At 49.2% G+C, this 17,364-nt stretch overlaps 2 protein-coding genes across 2 annotated transcripts; one reads left to right on the top strand and one right to left on the bottom strand.

The window, feature by feature from the left end:
- Nucleotides 1-2,159: 2,159 nt before the first annotated feature.
- On the top strand, nt 2,160-8,271 carry LOC121620698 (keratin, type I cytoskeletal 13-like). Its single transcript, XM_041956858.1, has 8 exons — nt 2,160-2,681; nt 4,353-4,435; nt 4,772-4,928; nt 6,138-6,299; nt 6,395-6,520; nt 6,968-7,042; nt 7,129-7,274; nt 7,948-8,271. The coding sequence occupies exons 1-8, from the start codon at nt 2,202-2,204 to the stop codon at nt 8,018-8,020; spliced, it is 1,302 nt and encodes a 433-aa protein (XP_041812792.1). The 5' UTR covers nt 2,160-2,201; the 3' UTR covers nt 8,021-8,271.
- A 1,142-nt stretch (nt 8,272-9,413) lies between these two features.
- On the bottom strand, nt 9,414-16,902 carry si:dkeyp-113d7.1 (uncharacterized protein LOC407709 homolog). Its single transcript, XM_041956854.1, has 3 exons — nt 16,699-16,902; nt 13,775-14,505; nt 9,414-12,135 (listed from the first exon to the last, which is right to left on the bottom strand). The coding sequence occupies exons 2-3, from the start codon at nt 14,240-14,242 to the stop codon at nt 11,035-11,037; spliced, it is 1,569 nt and encodes a 522-aa protein (XP_041812788.1). The 5' UTR covers nt 14,243-14,505; nt 16,699-16,902; the 3' UTR covers nt 9,414-11,034.
- Nucleotides 16,903-17,364: the final 462 nt, after the last annotated feature.

Raw genomic sequence — 17,364 nt, 5'->3', positions numbered from 1 at the left:
CAGGACCAGGACCAGGTGGTGGTCTTCAGAGACTTTTAATCACATCACGTTCTGCAGACGATGGAAACCACAAACTCGTTGCAGTTTTAAGTTGAGAAACATTTTTCTTTAACTGCTGCAGTATCGGCCACAGAGAGGTGAAGCCCCCCCTCATCCTCACTTCAGAAAGCTCCGCCTCCCAATCATGTTACTCACCTGCAGCCAGGTAACCTGATGAGCTGTGAATCTTCCACCAGCTGGTTTCTTTCAGTGTTTCACAGCTTTTCCTCTTTTGGTGCCACAGTCCCGACTTTCAGAACCGCGATGCTGCATCAAACCTAAACGAGGAACCAACGAAATGTTTCAGTTTCAACAGCTGAAACGTTGTCTTGTTTCAACGTTCAGCAAATCATCACGTTCACTTTGATCTTTACGAAGTTACTTAATTATCTTTATTATTACAGCAGACACACAAACAAACACACACACACTTTTTATGAAGAGTTTATAAAATCTCGTGTTTTGTTCTAAATTAAACGACCAATCAGATTAAACAAGTACGGCAGAAACAATTAGTCCATGAATCAATCAGTGGATTAACAGATAATTAATGATCATCTATTGATGATGTTTCAGTGATTGTTGATGTTTGATCTGCTGCTTTTCCTCTCAATGATCTGAATGATCTGAATGTGTTTGTAATAATGTGGAGCTTTGGACTAAACAAACACTGTGAAGGCGTCACTTTGGCCTCATCGTCACCACATTTCTCACTATTTTCACAATGTTTCCAAACCGATCGATCGATCGATTAATGGAGGAAACTTTGGTGTGAAAACGGAGGAAGTCGAAGCTGAAACATGCTTCAACAGAAACATCGTGTGGCTCTGGATCATCTGTGAGTCCTGGAGACGCCTCCTCCTGTCTTTCGTGGGGTCCCTCAGGGGTCTGTGGACTGTGCTGGAAATGTACTCAGTAACTTTTCATAACACTGTGTACTTATATTTTGTGAAGGTAGTGAATGCCTCCTCCTCCTCATGAGCAGCCCAGTTTATTGTGAACAGAAATAACTCACCTGGCTGACAGGTGAAGTGAAGCCTTATGGGGGGAGTAAAGTTCAGTTGGTTCAAACACTGAAGTCACACGATCACATACCGCAGCCTACGGGAGACCCTCCATGTTGCAGGTCACCATGGCAACACAACAGTCCCACTGTCTCCGGGCGTTTTCCCACAGAGTGCACCTGCAGGACGCCGTCAGACAGGTGAGAGCTCGGTGCCAGGAGGCATTTCACTCACCGCTGCCACTGCGAGCTCTTTGTGCTGAGAGAAAAAGTGCAGAGCCAGCAGGAACCAGATCTGCTGTTATATCACACAGCCAGGGGGAGGGAAGAAGCACGCCTGCTCCCGAGTACAAGTACCAGCTCCACACGGCCGAATACTTTTACTACACTACTACAAAATACAATCAGCTGATCTGATGTATCGATATGCACATCCAGTCATTAAAGCTCCAGCTGCAACAGGAAGGTGATGATTCATCAATAATCAGCATCCAATGACGTGACTCTGATTCTGCATAATGAGTACTTTTACTTTGGTGTATTACTTATATGGTTTAAAGTAAAACTTTTAATGCAGGACTTGTAACAGAGTATTTCTTATGGTACTTTTACTTAAGTAAATAATCTGAATGTTTTTTACACCACTGAGTAACAAGACAGCAATTTACAGTCGGTGTTGACTTGGTTCTGGTCTGCGGACTCGTTGGTTGGACCTGGTTCTAGTCTGCGGCCCGTTGGGGTGCGAGTGGATCTGTGCAGCGGGGGCTGACGGCAGCGTGGGTGGACTCGCTGAAGACTCGCTGTGGGAGGTTGTAAACGCTGGAATGGCGTGAGGTGGATGATGGATCTAGTTTCTACATGACAGGACCAGTCGTGTGACGAGGCTGTGAAAACACAGACCTGCTGCACGAGCACGAAGTCACAGAAAGAAGAAGCACAGAAATACTTACGTAAAGTGCAGGTACTTCAAAATCAAAGTGCAGTACTGGAGTCACTAAACTGTTACATTACACACCTGGGGGTGTGGACCATCGACCACACCCCTCACCTGCAGCTCGGCCCACCTGAGCGCCTTTAAAAGAAGCAAACTGATCCCTCAGTCCTCACTTCTCTCCTCTCGTACTCCCTCCAGCTGAGAAGACAGACCTCCTCCATTAACATGTCCATGATGATCTCCTCTATGTCCTCACGGAGCTCCCTGGTGGGCAGCGGCTTCGGTGGCAGCGGGGGCGTCGGCCTGGGTCGAGCATCCTACGGAGGCATGACCTCGCTCAGCGTGGCAGGAGGAGCAGGAGGTGGAGGAATTAGGGTCTCCCAGGCCGGCAGGAGCTTCTCTGCTGGCGGCGGCGGCAGCTATGGCTTCGGCGGCGGAGCAGGTGCAGGTTTTGCCGCAGGTGGAGGTTTCGGTGGCGGCTTCGGGGGAGGGGCCGCTATGGAAGACAGCGTCATCGGCAACGAGAAGTTCACCATGCAGAACCTGAACGACCGCCTGGCCTCCTATCTGGCCAAGGTGGCGGCGCTGGAGAAGGCCAACGCCGAGCTGGAGCTGAAGATCAGGGAGTTTGTGGAGACCAAGGTCGGCCCCACCACCAGGGACTACAGCGCCTTCTACGTCACCATCACAGAGCTGCAGGGCAAGGTGAGGAAGAGGGGCAGCATGGGAAATGGTTCAGGGTGACGGTTGGTCTGGTTGTCTTTTATTTCCTTTGTCAAAATTTGACTAAATAAAAGCAACCTTTAATCTATGGAAGACAAAACTTCTGGGTTTAAAGAGTTAATTATCCCGAGTTAATTATGTTAATTAATGCGAGTTGAAAGCAACATTAACGATGTCCACACAGAGCGCTTTTTACCTCCATCAAAGTTCAGCAGCTGAACGAAACAACAGACTTTAGAGACGTCTGAGGATGAAATCCTAAAACTGTGAAGGGATTCAAGTTATAACGGGACAATCAGGGACAAAGTCGTGTAATCTGAGGCAGTGAGAAGTGAATCAGGGCTCCCGGGGATCAGATACCTGTGTCTGACAACACCTGTAAGTGATCCAGGTGAGGCTGCCACGCCCCAGAAACTCAAGCTGCTGCACACAGACTGAAAGAAAAAACATGTCGAAAAGTCCAGCAGCAGTGATCATCTTCATCATCATCATCATCATCACACGGAACAGATACGAGGTCTTTTCATTACTTTGATGCTTCAAGTTGAGCATCTGATCTACTGATGAGCGGGTGGTTAACAAGCTTTCATTTCACTCCATCTGGACGACATATGTTCAGTTTATCTTATATTAATTATAATGAGGAGGATCTTTGTGTAAATGTACACAGAAATACACAACCTTTATATAAATATGCTTTAAGATAATCATAAGAATTACCTGCAGCTCCAGGTGTGAACAGTGAACAGCTCGTTAAAACAACATCTTAATCTGCAGAGTTTAATCTGAATCTAAGTCCAAAAAGGAAAGAAAACAGAAGTGAAGTGAAAGCTCTGAAAAAACTGTAAAACTATAAAAATAAAATAACCAACAGATTCATCAATCCTGAAAGTAATTACAGGTTTTAGCCTGCTGTGATTGGCTGGAGTGGTTGTGGAATAATCTGATTGGCTCGAGGAGGCTGAAGGAAAATCCCCTGTTTTTGTTGGTAAATTTGTTCTGAAAGGTTTCAAAATGTGGCAGCGCACAATAAATAAATCATAAGTGAGGCGTGAACCGGGGCCCCCAGGGACCAGACGGATGTCTGACTGCACCTGATCCAGGTGTGAGCGATCCAGGTGCTGCACACAGACGAGACGTTTCACTGCAACACCAAGAGTGTTCTTCATCCAGCAGTGTTCGTTTGTCATAAAACTCTGTGCCGTCATTGGATGGACTCGTGGGTGTGAAATGATGTCATAAGGTCTGATTGGCAGCAGGAGTTTGGAGAAACATTTGCTGATGTTGCTGCAGAAATCCATAAATGTTCTTCAGCTTTTCATTCTGCAGTGTGTGTGTGTGTGTGTGTGTGTGTGTGTGTGTGTGTGTGTTCAGGCCGATGCACAGTCATCGATCACATGATGAGCTCATATGAAAGCCGTCGCTCGGACACTCGGACAGTAAACAACTTGCTCTGTGTGGTTTTATTGCTGCTTGTTATCGTGAATAAGTCAGCGTGTTGAGTCACATGGTCCAGTTCTGCCGCCGGAAAACTTCACATTTTTCACCTTTTGGCTGATAAATTGACCCTTTTCCTGTCCTCTGATAGCGTGGGCGTCATCATCCCTTGTTTTCCTGATCTGTTGATAATGTCTTTACTGTTTGTGTCTGCAGATCCAGGACGCCATCCTCGCCAAAGGGGCGGTCATGCTGAACGTCGACAACGCCAAGCTGGCTCAGGACGACTTCAGACTGAAGTCAGTGACTCTTTCTTTAATACACATAAATAGACATTTATCACATAAAATCAGTGCAGAGTAAGACATGAGGCAGGTGGCAGACTGTACAGACTGGTGCTCTCCTCCAGCTGGAAGACTGAGAGCGGGTCCAGCTGACAGCAGCAGCAGCAGCTCCCTCTGCTGGCTGCTAAGGAAACTGCAGCTGGTGGAAAACCCAAACTGACAGCATCCATTTAAAATCACCAGTCGCCTTTAAGAGAAACTACGGGCTGAGATTAGGCTCAATAATGTTTTCAGTCTGAAAAGTAAAAAAAGCTTTCTTTAATCTCGTTTCTGCCGTTACAAACTGTGCAGGTTTGAGAACGAGCTGTCGATGCGTCAGTCGGTGGAGGCCGACATCGCCGGCCTGAAGATGCTGCTGGGTGAACTCAACGTGGCCAAGACCGACCTGGGCATGCAGATCGAGAGCCTGAAGGAGGAGCTGGTGTCCATGAAGAAGAACCACGAGGAGGTACTGAGATCAGTTTGAACACCTGACTCACCTGACACCTCACAGCTGACAGCTGAACACACAGCTGGGTGCTGCCTCGCTCAGTGGATCTCCAGCTGTTAGTGTTCCCAACACACAACCTCTTCTTTCAGCAGCAGCTTTAAACACACCGATCCAGCTGTGTCCATCCATAGTTGTCATGTACCCATCGTTAAAAAAGCAAAATGTGTTGTGAAAGGCGACATCGTCATGGCAATAGAAATATTATATAGTACAAGCATGTTTTTAAAAAGAGCATTTTGGGAACAAGATACCACTAAAACCGAAGACAGCCACAAGTTAAAATAACCCGAGAAGACATGCGTTAAACTGATGTGGAATGTAATGTTTAACATATTAACACATTTGGTATGCCATGTTAGCATAGTATCATGCTAGCTTCTGACATGATGGCACGCTGTTAGCATGTTGTCATGTTAGCTTCTGACATGATAGCAGGCTGTTAGCATGTTGTCATGTTTAACAGGAGAGCATTATGCTAGCATGTTGTCTTGATAGCATCCAACATGTTGGCATGCTGTTAGCGTGTTGACATGTTAGCATCTATAATGATAGCACGATGTTAGCATGTTGTCATGTTAGCATCTGTCATGAGAGCATGCTGTTAGCATGTTTTCATGTTAGCATCTAACAGGATAGCATGTTATCTTGCTAGCTTCTGACATGATAGCATGCTGTTAGTGTCTTGTCATGTTAGCACCTGACATGATAGCACGCTTTTAACAGGTTAGCATCTGACATGATAGCATGCTGTTAAAATGTTAGCATCTGATATGATAGCACGCTGTTAACATGTTAGCATCTGATATGATAGCACGCTGTTAACATGTTAGCATCTGACATGATAGCATGCTGTTTGCATGTCACTGTAAAATACTTTGTTGAGTTTTGAATCTAAAACTTTTCCAGAGTTTAAAGTTCTGTTAACTCTTTTCAGATATTTGCTTTTCTTGCTTTTAACAATTTGGATGTTGTTGCTGCACAGATGACGACTGTGCAGTGAACTTGTGCGAGTTCTTCATCAGCCTTTCTAGTAACAATGATTTTTCAGTTGTGAAGCAGGCTGCTTTCCTCAGGCCTCGCACAGACTGATCTTTAATCTCATCATACTGACGATGAAGGTCGTCTCACCTTGTCACATGACTGACCTCATCCTCCCTCCACCTGCAGGACCTGCTGGGCATGCGAGCTCAGATGAGCGGCCAGGTGAACGTGGAGGTGGACGCCTCACCTCAGGAGGACCTCACCAAGGTCCTGGAGGAGGTCAGAGATCACTACGAGGCCGTCGCCGCCAAGAGCCGCAGAGACCTGGAGAGCTGGTATCAGACCAAGGTGGGGGAGGAAGTCTCTGTTGAAGACCAATATGGACACACCTGCAAGTTGTGCTTTGTGTTTCGGTGACGTCCGTCTCTCTCGTCTCCTCTCAGTCGGAGATGATCAAACAGGAGGTGGTGACCACAGAGATGACCCTGAAGTCGACGACGTCGGAAGTGAAGGAAGTGAAGAGTCAACTTCAGGCTCTAGAGATCGAGCTGCAGTCACAGCTCAGCATGGTGAGGGGCACAGCGCTAGCTAATGTTAACGCTAGCTGTTAGCATGCAGTGACCATTGATGGAGTGAGTTTTTGAATAGTGGTATTTGTATGAAAAGGTTTCGCCTTTCAACGTGTTCGGATGTTTTTGCCAGTAAAACACGAGTTAGAGTTCTGAAGCTGGAGCCACTTGATTCATTGAAGATTAAGTCATTTTATTGAATCAGGGATCCTCGTGGAGACCAAGATCTCCTCACAGGAAACACTTACAGTCACTGTGGGAGCCTCAACAGCGGAGTGTGTTTTTATAACGCTGATCACGTCCGCAGAACATCCTCCTTTCTGATTGGTGCTCAGGTGCCTGTTTAGAGACTGAATGACTTGTCCACAGAGAGACACACAGACTCCTTCATGTATTACCACTCAAGATGTCCAGATTCTGTCCTCTAACTCATCTGTCTCCCTGTAGAAAGCGTCTCTCGAAGGCACGCTGGCCGACATCCAGAACCGCTACGGCATGCAGCTGAGTGCGTACCAGATGCAGGTGAGCGGCTTAGAGCGAACGTGTTGAAGCGTGTTAGCTGCTTTAGCATCAGCTGTGACACAGAATCCACCTGTGTGAGTGTGCAGGTGAGCGGTATGGAGGAGCAGCTGGTGCAGCTGAGGGCCGACCTGGAGAGACAGGGACAGGAGTACCAGATGCTGCTGGACATCAAGACCAGGCTGGAGATGGAGATCGCCGAGTACAGGAGGCTGATGGATGGCGAGATAGGCGGGTAAGAAGAGGTCCAGGTTCAGGTTCAACTGAGACCAGATCAGCCTGAGAGTCGAGCTGAGAGTGACAAAGACTAGTTCTGTTAGTTGTCCTGACGGTTGTGGACTCACAGAGAGCTGACGGCTTCATGTCAGCTGCAAGTAAACACTGGCAGAAATGAGTAAACCACTAATAAAACAGTAGATAAGGTAACGTCATCAGCGGCTTGTGGCGTCGGCAGACACACCACCACAGTGTGAAGGTGTCCAGTCTGACAGGATGCCGCCGGAGCTCCAAAATATTAAACAATGAATTTAAAGCATTTCAAATTTCGGTTTCCTCCTATTGTGGCACAGTTTGACCAAACTTCCTGCTGTGTAAATAAGATTCACTGGCTAATAGAGATGACCAGCAGGTGGAGCTGATTCTCCACTCGGTGCCATTAAACCACCACAGAGGAAGAAACACGAGATGATGTCATGAACAGAGCTGCGTTCAGACTCTGAAAACATGACGGAAAATAAATCAAGATCAGTTCTAAAAAAACCTGAACAGATCGCTGCAGGAGACTCAACGTTCTCCTCTGCTCGAAGTGTTTCACGACTGACTGGTTTCATTTGTTACTGATAACCGTGACGACCAGTGGTGACATCACAGCGTTTGTTCTCTAACTTCCTGTCACGTCTCCCTCTCAGATCTTCAATCTCGTCCTCCACCACCACCACCACCAGCAAAGTCATCACGAAGGTCATCGAGGAGACCATCTGAGACCAATCACACGTCTGTCTGAACCTGGGCGGAGTCAAATCTCAGCCTATCGCTGTCCTGCATCTGAGATCAGGAGCACGATGAAGAGTGCCTCCTCTTCGCCGAGCTGCTTCTTCACACTCATTTTCTGCTGTAATTGAAATCAGGTCATCAGTCAAAGCTTGTGGGAACTTTAAGCTTCCTGGATGTTCTGGGTGGGGCTCAACTTCAAACCTTCTCTGATTCTTCAAGGAATAAAACTGAACTCTGAACAGAAAGTGTCCGAATGTTTGTGAAAAGCAAAATAATCTGCGAGAAATCCACCGAGAGAAGCTGGTTTACTCTGAACTACCGTTACTGACACAGCTGAATCTGCAAACTGCAGAGGGCGGGGCTAACGGACAGGGGCGGGGTTCAGAGAAGGGTCAGTTTGATGGGAATAGTATTCAAGCTACATGTTAGCATGTTAAACTATGCTGAAGAGGGTAAACACAATCATCAGAATGTTAGCACACAGGTTAGCCTTTAGCTTATCGTTATTTATTCTTTTATTTAACATTGACGTCAGTTTCTCACGATGTTTCTCGGTTTCACTCGCCGCTAAAATTCTTTTCTACAAACTTTTGTTGTAACAACACAGAAGTTTATTATTTCCCAAAAGCAGCAAAAGTTACTGGTCTCGTTCGAGTTGTTGTCTGAGGAGACGCCGCAGCGATCACATGACACGCAGGGTAAAACTGAAATCGTCTTAATGTTCCAACACACTAAACATCACGTGCCCACGCGACCTGTGATGCGCTAATCAACCTGCGGCAGCAGCTAAAGGTCAGTGTGGAGGATTTACATGGACTGGCAGAATATAAGAACATGTTCTTTACTGTTTTCATCACCGTAGAAACACCTGAAATAAAAATCACTGGTTTTGTTACCTTAGAAACAGTCTTCATGTCTGAGGACGGAGCAGCTCCACCTGCACCATGCTGCACCGCCATGTTTCTACACGAGCCCAGAACAGACAATAAACACTGACTGTGCAGAGACCTTCACATTTTACAGGACTTTCAGGTTCTCACCACTAGATGTCACTAAATCCTCCACATTTTACCTGTAGATCTGAGCCGCAGACTCTGGACAGAAGATACTGAACCGAACCAACAGCAGCAGTGAGACCACATGACTCGTTCCCTCGAGGTCTCAGACTGAATCCATCCGTTCAGATGTAATAACGAGGGTCCAGCCAGCAGATACAAACACTTAGATACGGTGGTGCTGCTCAAAACTGGTGGAAACGTGGGCTGGTTCGGCTCCAAGAACCCTGAACCGAGCCGGGTTCAGAGCTGACTGGTGGAGCGGACTGATGGATAAGAAACACAAACGGCACCAAAGCAACAGAAAGAAACGTGGACGGCAGCGGTGTCATTAGTTTCTTTAATAATTCTTTTTCCAGTACAAGATGCTGCATCACTTTGTCTTTTTTAGGAACGACATTATCAATAGAAGATTTTTGTACACAGTGAGCGATCTGGATTGGGGGGGCGGGACTTGTTGGGTTCCTTTGTGCTGATGTGTTTGGTCCTGCCGGAGCCCAACGACACTGAAAACTGAGTTTGTGACGTGACGACGCTGGAATGATCTGAAGGAATGTCATCAGCAGATTATCAACAACAAAAATATCACTGTGGCGCATCCTGATCAATAATCAATACTGGTCAATAAAAAATATCAAAATTATATCATCAGATTTTTAACAATACAGTAACAGAGTGTATGCCTGCGAGTACCCACACCTGTAAGGAAAATACTAGTAAACTGGCAGCAAGTACTCAAACAGAAGTACTCACACATGGCTGGTTAAAGTACTTTAACTGCTGTAAAGACATACTGAGGAATCTGAACCAGGACCCCGTCTATCAAAGCATCGGAAGGCCAAGACGGTTTTAATCCGTCTAATGAAGTTCTTAAAGAGCATCGTAGGAGACTCGCTGACCATTTAAAGTCCGTCTCCATCGTGAACACTGGTGGCGCTGTTCAGTCATGTGACGTACATCGAGTGATGAGATTAGAAAAGATCTTTACTGACAACCTGACAAGGACGATCCTAAACCAGATCAGGTGTTCTGTTTCTGACACAGAACTGACGACGTGTTCATCGACACTTCAGCAACCGTTAGCTTGCTAATGCTAACCTGACTTATATCTCGAGTGTTATCATTACAGCTGGTGTAACATAACATTACACACTTCATCTTTACATTATGTGTTTGTTAAAAACACGATGTATCGTCCCAAATCTTCATCAGCATCAGTCGGACTATAAACACCACCCGGACCGGAGCAGGACCAGCCTGGATTCACAGGGAGCTCAGACTGGAGTCAGACCAAAGCGTTCAGAGATGAAACTCATCTGATGAAGGTGACGGTGTGTTCAATGACCTCTGGAGTTTATCCAGATGAGAGAAGCTTCATTTTCAGTTTGAAACTTTCCCGCTGTGTCGTTTACAACATCGACACGACATTTATGTATTAACACAGTTTACAGACCCACACCCTTCTCTGAGGAGTGTTCATCACTCTTCATCGCCACACACACGCGCACGCGCTCACTGGTTAACGGTAAACGGGGTCCTGGTTCATCGGGAGCTGCTGGTCTGCTTCAGTAAAAAACAAATGAAGTACTCACACTTGGTTACTGAAGTATTTGTGCTTGTGTAAGTACTCCAAAATAAGTACTGGGACTTGGTTCTCCAGAGAGACTCTACACTCACTACAGCTCACACAGACCAGTTTAAAGATTATCTACAAGCCCCTCAGTACCACACCCACCCACACACACAGGACACAACATGTACACACACACAGACACTTGCATAAGAGCAAATCAGTCAGTCCACCCTGCTCACAGATAAAATGCAAAAGAGCACAAAAGGTATGAAAATGTATGAAAAAATTCATAAGGAAAAAATGTATATATAGTATTTATAAAAAAGAGGAATAATACTTTGTTTTTCCGAGAGGTTAAAAGTCAGGAGTTTATTCTAGCTACTGTCGCTGCCCACGGTGCTGCTGCTGCTGCTGCTGCTGCCGGTGCTCGCCGCGTCCACTCGCTCTCGCTTGTGGATCTGCTCGTGTGCTTTGAGGTGGCCCGACTGGCTGAAAGTCTTCCCGCACTGGGGGCAGGCGTACGGCCGCTCGCCCGTGTGGATCTGCTGGTGAGCCTTCAGGTGGCCGAGGCGGCCGAAGCTCTTCCCGCACTGCGTGCAGCCGAACGGCCGCTCGCCCGAGTGGATCTTCTCGTGGGTCTTTAAGACGCCCGAGTTGCTGAAAGTCTTGCCGCACTGCGAGCAGGTGAAGGGTTTCTCGCCCGTGTGGATCTGCACGTGGTTGCGGTAGCTGGTCTCCTTGCTGAAGCTCTTGCCGCAGTGCTGGCAGCAGAACGGCCTCTCGCCCGTGTGGCTCAGCTGATGAGCCTTTAGCTCCTTCGATTGGCCGAAGCTCTTGCCGCAGGTGACGCAGATGAAGGGGCGCTCGCCGGTGTGCAGCCGCTGGTGCGACCGCAGGTCGTCGGCCTTGGTGAAGCCTTTGGGACAGTGAGCGCACACGTACGGCTTCTGGCCCGTGTGGATCAGCTGGTGGCGCTTGAGGTTTCCCGCCTGGCCGAAGCTCTTGCCGCACTGCGAGCAGGTGTAGGGCCGTTCCCCGGTGTGGATGCGCTGGTGGGTTTTCAGGTTTCCCAGCGTGCTGAAGTTCTTCCCGCACTGCGTGCAGGAGAAAGGCTTCTCCCCCTGCATGTTACGAGGTTTCCTCACGGTCGGGCTCTGGGTTTTGGTCGTGATGACCTGACTTCCGCCTCCTCCCTGCCCGGTCGCCGCCGCCGTCGCCTCCGCCGCCTTCCCCTCCTCGGCCAGCTGCAGCTCGTACAGACCCCCGCCTCCGAACTCGGGGTCCAGTTTGCCGATGCCGTCCATCAGCAGGGCGTCGGGCCGCAGCTTGTTGAGCTCGGTGCGGAGCTCGGCCATGTGGATGGACTCCAGGCCGTTGTGCTGCAGGTGGGTGGACATGGTGCCCGACTCCGTGGTGTAGTAGCACTGCAGGTCCACGTGGTGGTCCGACTTTATGTACTCCAGAGTGTCCGTCACCTGCAACGAACACATGCAGCTTCAGTCACACTGTCAAATACTCATCATCACATTTACACAAAACATTTGATTTACAGTTCAGGGTCGACTGAGTCCATCACTCACTGGTTTGGGACTCTGGTGACTTGCAGCTTTTTAGGGTTTTGGAGGGTAAACTGTTACTAGATTTAGATTTTGGTACTTGTAGTTACTTGACTTTTCCATTCCTTATGCTGCTCTATACTCTACTGCTCTGCGTCTCGCTGGTCGAGGATGATTGGTGCAGGGGGGATTTGCCGTGAACTTTGACCTCGTTCTTTGTCCAGTGCTGATTTACTCGTTAATAAGTACTGATGGACCCTCATACATATAATCGTGTCTTGTTAAGTCTCGTCTTTCTGTAAAAGACGTTGTTTTAAAAGTTCTCTGTGAAGAAACCGACTTCAAACGAGGAGGAAATTAAAGCGATGAATTTAAAAACAGTCCCGTTGGTTTTTGTCTGTATTTAATGCAAATAAACGTCCAGTCCTGCTCCGACCAACACGCAGGACTGCTGCCTGTGTGAATGAAGTCCTTCTGTCTGGTCCTGCAGCCTGACGGGAGCTGAGCTGAGCTGAGCCGGGTCAGAGTCAGCCAGCAGGTATTTGTTTAAAAGGATTTACAGCCGTCAGTTAATGATCTTAAAGATCTCTGCAGGATCAGGTTCAGACAGCATCTCTGCGGGGGGACAGAATCACTCTGACGTCTCCGCCTCCACCCAAATACAACACAGGTGGAGTTTCAGTGCGTTAAAACAAATGACGAGCAGCTCGTGTTAAAAAGCCATGTGTGACTAGAACAGTACGAACACATGGGGGACAGCTTTCAGAGGGACTCGGTTTCTGCTGAGGCCTGAACAGAACGTCCACACTGAAGGTGGATGTGCTCCAGAGAGGACGAGGACATGGACAGCAGACACCTGACTCCTCATTAAGCTACCTGACCGGCTCCGTCAGACACTCAGCAGCACAAACACAGTGTTGATCATTTTCACTGTCAGTGATCAGAATCACGTTTTCAGCCAGATGATGAAGATTTTACGTATCGACTGAACGCTGATGAAGTTTATCTGTTTGATCACTGTCAGAAAACGAGTGAATGTGTTTTATGTGCCGAGCAGCTGTTGTAGTTTTAATGTTCCAGACGGTGTTTTTTGGCTCACTGGGGGGAGAATCAGGATGTTGAAGCGGCCGTCTGGTTTTTCTCGTTCTGATCATGTTCATGTGTTTCATCAGGAGAGCGTGTGACGTTAACGTTAATGCTAACGAACGGACCTCCACCAGCATGGACAACAGATCGGCTGACGAGCGCATGCCGGTTTACAGCTGCAGCGACTCATCCATTCAAACTGATAAATTGATCGCTGTGAATGTGTTCACAGCCTGCTGGTCTACGATCAGCGATCTGAAAGGACAACATGTCTTCAGGCTGTCGTCACACCTGCATCACTCAGCCAGCACTTTGCATTAACACGTTACTTTACGTGTGAACACCTGACTCACGCCTGACATGTGCAGCCATTCAGCTAAAACCCGAATCAGAATCTACCTGCGACCAGGTGTGACCGGGTGAGACCGGGTGAGACCAGGTGTGACCGGGTGTGATCGAGGTCCATCTTTACCTGGGATATGTAGTCAAACACGGAGCTGGGCTCGTAGTGCGACTTGTAGTCCAGCTCTGTGACATCGGCGTGGTGGAAGTGGCCCAGGTGGTGGTCGCCGTGGTGATGCTCAGACTTGATGTAGTCGAGGCCGCTGATCTCCATCTTGATCTGGTCCTGGCCCAGCTCGGCGGTGGACAGCGGCTGGATCTCCGACAGGTCCACCGTCCGGATGGGCTCCAGGTCTCCGTCCTCCGGCTCGCTCTTCACGCACGGCAGCATCACTAGCGGCTCGGCGATCTCCGCCGCCAGCGAACTGAGCGTGGGCGTGGGGCAGTCGGAGGAGAGGAGGGCCAGAGTGGGCGTGGAGGCCGAGGAGCCGGGCCCCGGACCGCAGTCCACCTGCAAGGAGGGGTCCAGAGGCGGGGGAGGGGACCCGCATTCGGGGGGCAGGCCGAGGCTCAGACAGTCAGCCTCTAAGTCTGTCATGGTGAGGGGTGGAGCTAATCCTCCTCACCTGAGTCTGGTTCAACACCTGAAGTATTGCTGAAGTTCTAAAAGTCCACTTTCTTCCTCTCCTCTTCCTCCTCCCCCTCCCTGAGTCCTTCCTCACTCCTCTGAAGAGATCTACCTGTCCTGAGAGGAGAGGAGCTGGGAGGTAGGGGGCGCGTCCCTGAGCGTCTCTGGGAATCCAGCAACCAGTCGGCGAGACGTCCTGCTGATGTCACCACCCACACCTGACTGGGACCAGCCTGCAGAGAGAGAGGAGACACTGCAGTCAGGTTCAGGAAGAGGCTTCACCTCCTCCTACGAGCTGCATGGAGAGGAGGCCAGAGGAGGCCAGAGGAGCTGCAGGAGCTCTGACCTCCTCATCACAGGAACTCTGACGCTGCATGCATTTAAATCTGAGGACAGGAAGACGCTTTCAGAGCCAACAAACCTCTAGATCAACTTATAAAGGATGAATCTCAGACCACATCTTACTGCGTGCTGAGTAGATCCAATGATCCTAATGATCGGGATCAGGGCTGATCTGGGCACGATTTACTGAAGCTGCTGCTCCCCTTAACAAACAGCCCACAGTGCAGCGTTTGACAGTGAACCTCACAGATTCACTCAGACGTCAACAGATCTGTGATGATCTCTTATCACTCCTCTCTTATTCTCAAAGCTCAAACCTGACGGGATCTACGATCAGCACGAGATCTGACACAGTCTGACGCGACGCACCTGAAAACCTGCCACAGGAGCAAAAGCCTGTTAAGAATGAAAAGATGAGGAGCGGATCAGGATGCAAACAGAAAACAAACACCCGAACGCGTCGATCAACAGAACGAGACAGAAACCGAGAGGAAGACGAGTCCGCCGTCGTCTCGCTGCAGAGTCAGAGCTGATGCTGCAGGAGGATCTGTGACACACTCGGTCTACAGAAGACTGGGTTAAATATGTATGTGTACTGTATGTATGTTAGTCTGGTGCCCCGCAGCTCACAGTCCTGACCTTTGTGTTATTCCTTCTTATTGGCAGCATGTCAGCCACCGACGGCCTGAACGGTTACAGTCAGAATTCTGGCCAATGAGCCGCAGCTGAGTGTCGCATTTTTTAAAATAAATTCATATTTCCTGCATTTTTTTGTTTTATTTCTGAGCTGCACTGAAAACTACTTTTCTCTACTGTTATAGTGATCAGCTCTTCATCTTCCTGAAAACAAGTCTACTTTGAATCAGTCTGACAGCAGCCAATCACGTTAGATGATCAGCAGGTAAAGGTGTGTGTGTGTGTGTGTGGGCAGCAGGTGAACCTCAGATGATCAAACTCAGACGTGAAGACTCAGCTTCATCAACTAAAACCAGACGGCAACACGCACTGAAGCGAGTGTGTGTGTACAAACCTGGTGAACACACACTTCATGACTCATTCGGTGCTAAAAACACAAAGTTCAGGACTTGACCTGGGACTGGTTGGTCCAGACTCAGGACTTGAGATGTTCTTGTGACTTCATTCCACGTCTGTTGTCACTTTAAACTCAAGAACAATGACAAAGGTTCACTCTGGTAGAAGGTGAAGTTCTGTCCTGACAAACCTCAACACACACACACGCACGCACGCGCGCGCGCACACACAGAAAAGTTTGCAGGCTGCTGGTCCCAACTCTGGCAGCCTTTAACGTTAAAGCAGGAGTCTGCAGACAGGCCGCAGTCTGAGCTGGGACCTCCGCAGCCTCCTGTGCGGGCTGAGGCGAGGTGCCGCTCGGCTTACCTGTCCTCTCACACGCAGGTAGCCGTTTGAACACGCCACGCAGCCTCTGCACAGACCGACTGACTGCGAGGATCTGGCGGTGATTTTTTTCTCGGGATGTCTCTGCCCGCTCACACTAACTCGCCATCCTCCGCTTTCTGAGCACCAACTTTTTGTTCCGGCGGTTCTTGCGCTCAGAGTGAAAAGTGCACATGACAGAGGAGGGAAACGTGTTTAAAGCCGCTTTCTGGCATACAAAGACAGGGCAAGATGCCATGTCTAGCTAGCTAGCAGAGCTAGCCAGTGGCCATCTTGTTTATCACACTAACGTCGTTTGCAGCCTGCTAAGCTAACTAGCGGGGCTAGCTGCAGTTAGCATGGGGAGAAAGTGAGAGTGAAGCGGGGAGGAGAGGCAGGCAGAGGGGAGCAGCGGTAGTTAGCCTCCTCCGCCGTCCGGGGCACATTTCGCAGGCGGGGAGCGCAGCGGGGAGCGGCTGACAGCCCCCACACAAAAGAACCCAACTGTGTCAGCCCGAGCGACGCGTCCGCCGCCGACACTCCGGTCATTATCTGTCAGAAAGCGCCGCAGCCCGGTCGGAGAAGCAGGAAACTGAGCGCAGCGGAGCGGCAGCGAGCTCGGCGGGGACATAAAGAGCACACCGCAGCCGAGCGGGGGGCTAATAACGGCGGGGACAGCGGTACGTTACCTGCGGGGGGTCCGGTTCATGGCTGGCTGTCCGCCTCGGATCGGCTCCGCTGCCCGTCACTTGTAGCTAACTCCGCCGGACCCGCCACGTCCACCTCGGCAGAACAACCCGCCGCCTCTCCTCCTCTCCTCCCCTCTATCACTGACTAATTCCGCTCCCTCCTTCCTTCCCTCCTTCTTACCTTCCTTTCCTCCCTCCTTCCTCTCTCGCTTCTTTCCCCCCTCCGCTACTCCTTCCGTCCTTCCTGCCTGCCCACTGGCCGCTCGTGCACACGCGTTACCCGTTCAGGCGGGTATGTTGGTAACTACGGCAACGGTAGTAGGTGGGTATAGTTTTCAGTAGCGCGCGCAGCACTGATTCGTTTCCGCGCGCCGCGCATTGTCAGAGAATCACCATCATCACCTCGCGCTCGTGTTGTTGTGCTGTTTCTCCTTTTATAGCTCCACGCGCCCGGTGGATTGTGATGAATGAATGAACGAGCGAGCAGCACGCGCCCCGCTGATCCGGGTCAATGCGGTCAAGTAGCAATTCACTGACGTCAGACCAGGACAATTAACGTGCTTATTAAACAGCCAATTATCTCACACCGATGATACTAATCATGATATTTACTAGGATTTAAATAGAAGTTTGACAAACAATCAATGAATCGAAATGACCATCAGA

This window comes from Chelmon rostratus, chromosome 17, assembly GCF_017976325.1.
Source record: "Chelmon rostratus isolate fCheRos1 chromosome 17, fCheRos1.pri, whole genome shotgun sequence".
Taxonomy (NCBI): Eukaryota; Metazoa; Chordata; class Actinopteri; order Chaetodontiformes; family Chaetodontidae; genus Chelmon; species Chelmon rostratus.
This window is presented reverse-complemented; position numbering and strand designations above follow the sequence as displayed.

Bases quoted from the DNA above. Each gene is read 5' to 3' on its own strand.
- LOC121620698 (XM_041956858.1), top strand. From the start codon at position 2,202: ATGTCCATGATGATCTCCTCTATGTCCTCACGGAGCTCCCTGGTGGGC. The intron at 4,929-6,137 runs GTACTGAGATCA...CTCCACCTGCAG, and splicing joins TGAAGAAGAACCACGAGGAG to GACCTGCTGGGCATGCGAGC. The intron at 7,043-7,128 runs GTGAGCGGCTTA...GTGAGTGTGCAG, and splicing joins TGAGTGCGTACCAGATGCAG to GTGAGCGGTATGGAGGAGCA.
- si:dkeyp-113d7.1 (XM_041956854.1), bottom strand. From the start codon at position 14,242: ATGACAGACTTAGAGGCTGACTGTCTGAGCCTCGGCCTGCCCCCCGAA. The intron at 12,136-13,774 runs GTAAAGATGGAC...TGTTCGTTGCAG, and splicing joins TGTTTGACTACATATCCCAG to GTGACGGACACTCTGGAGTA.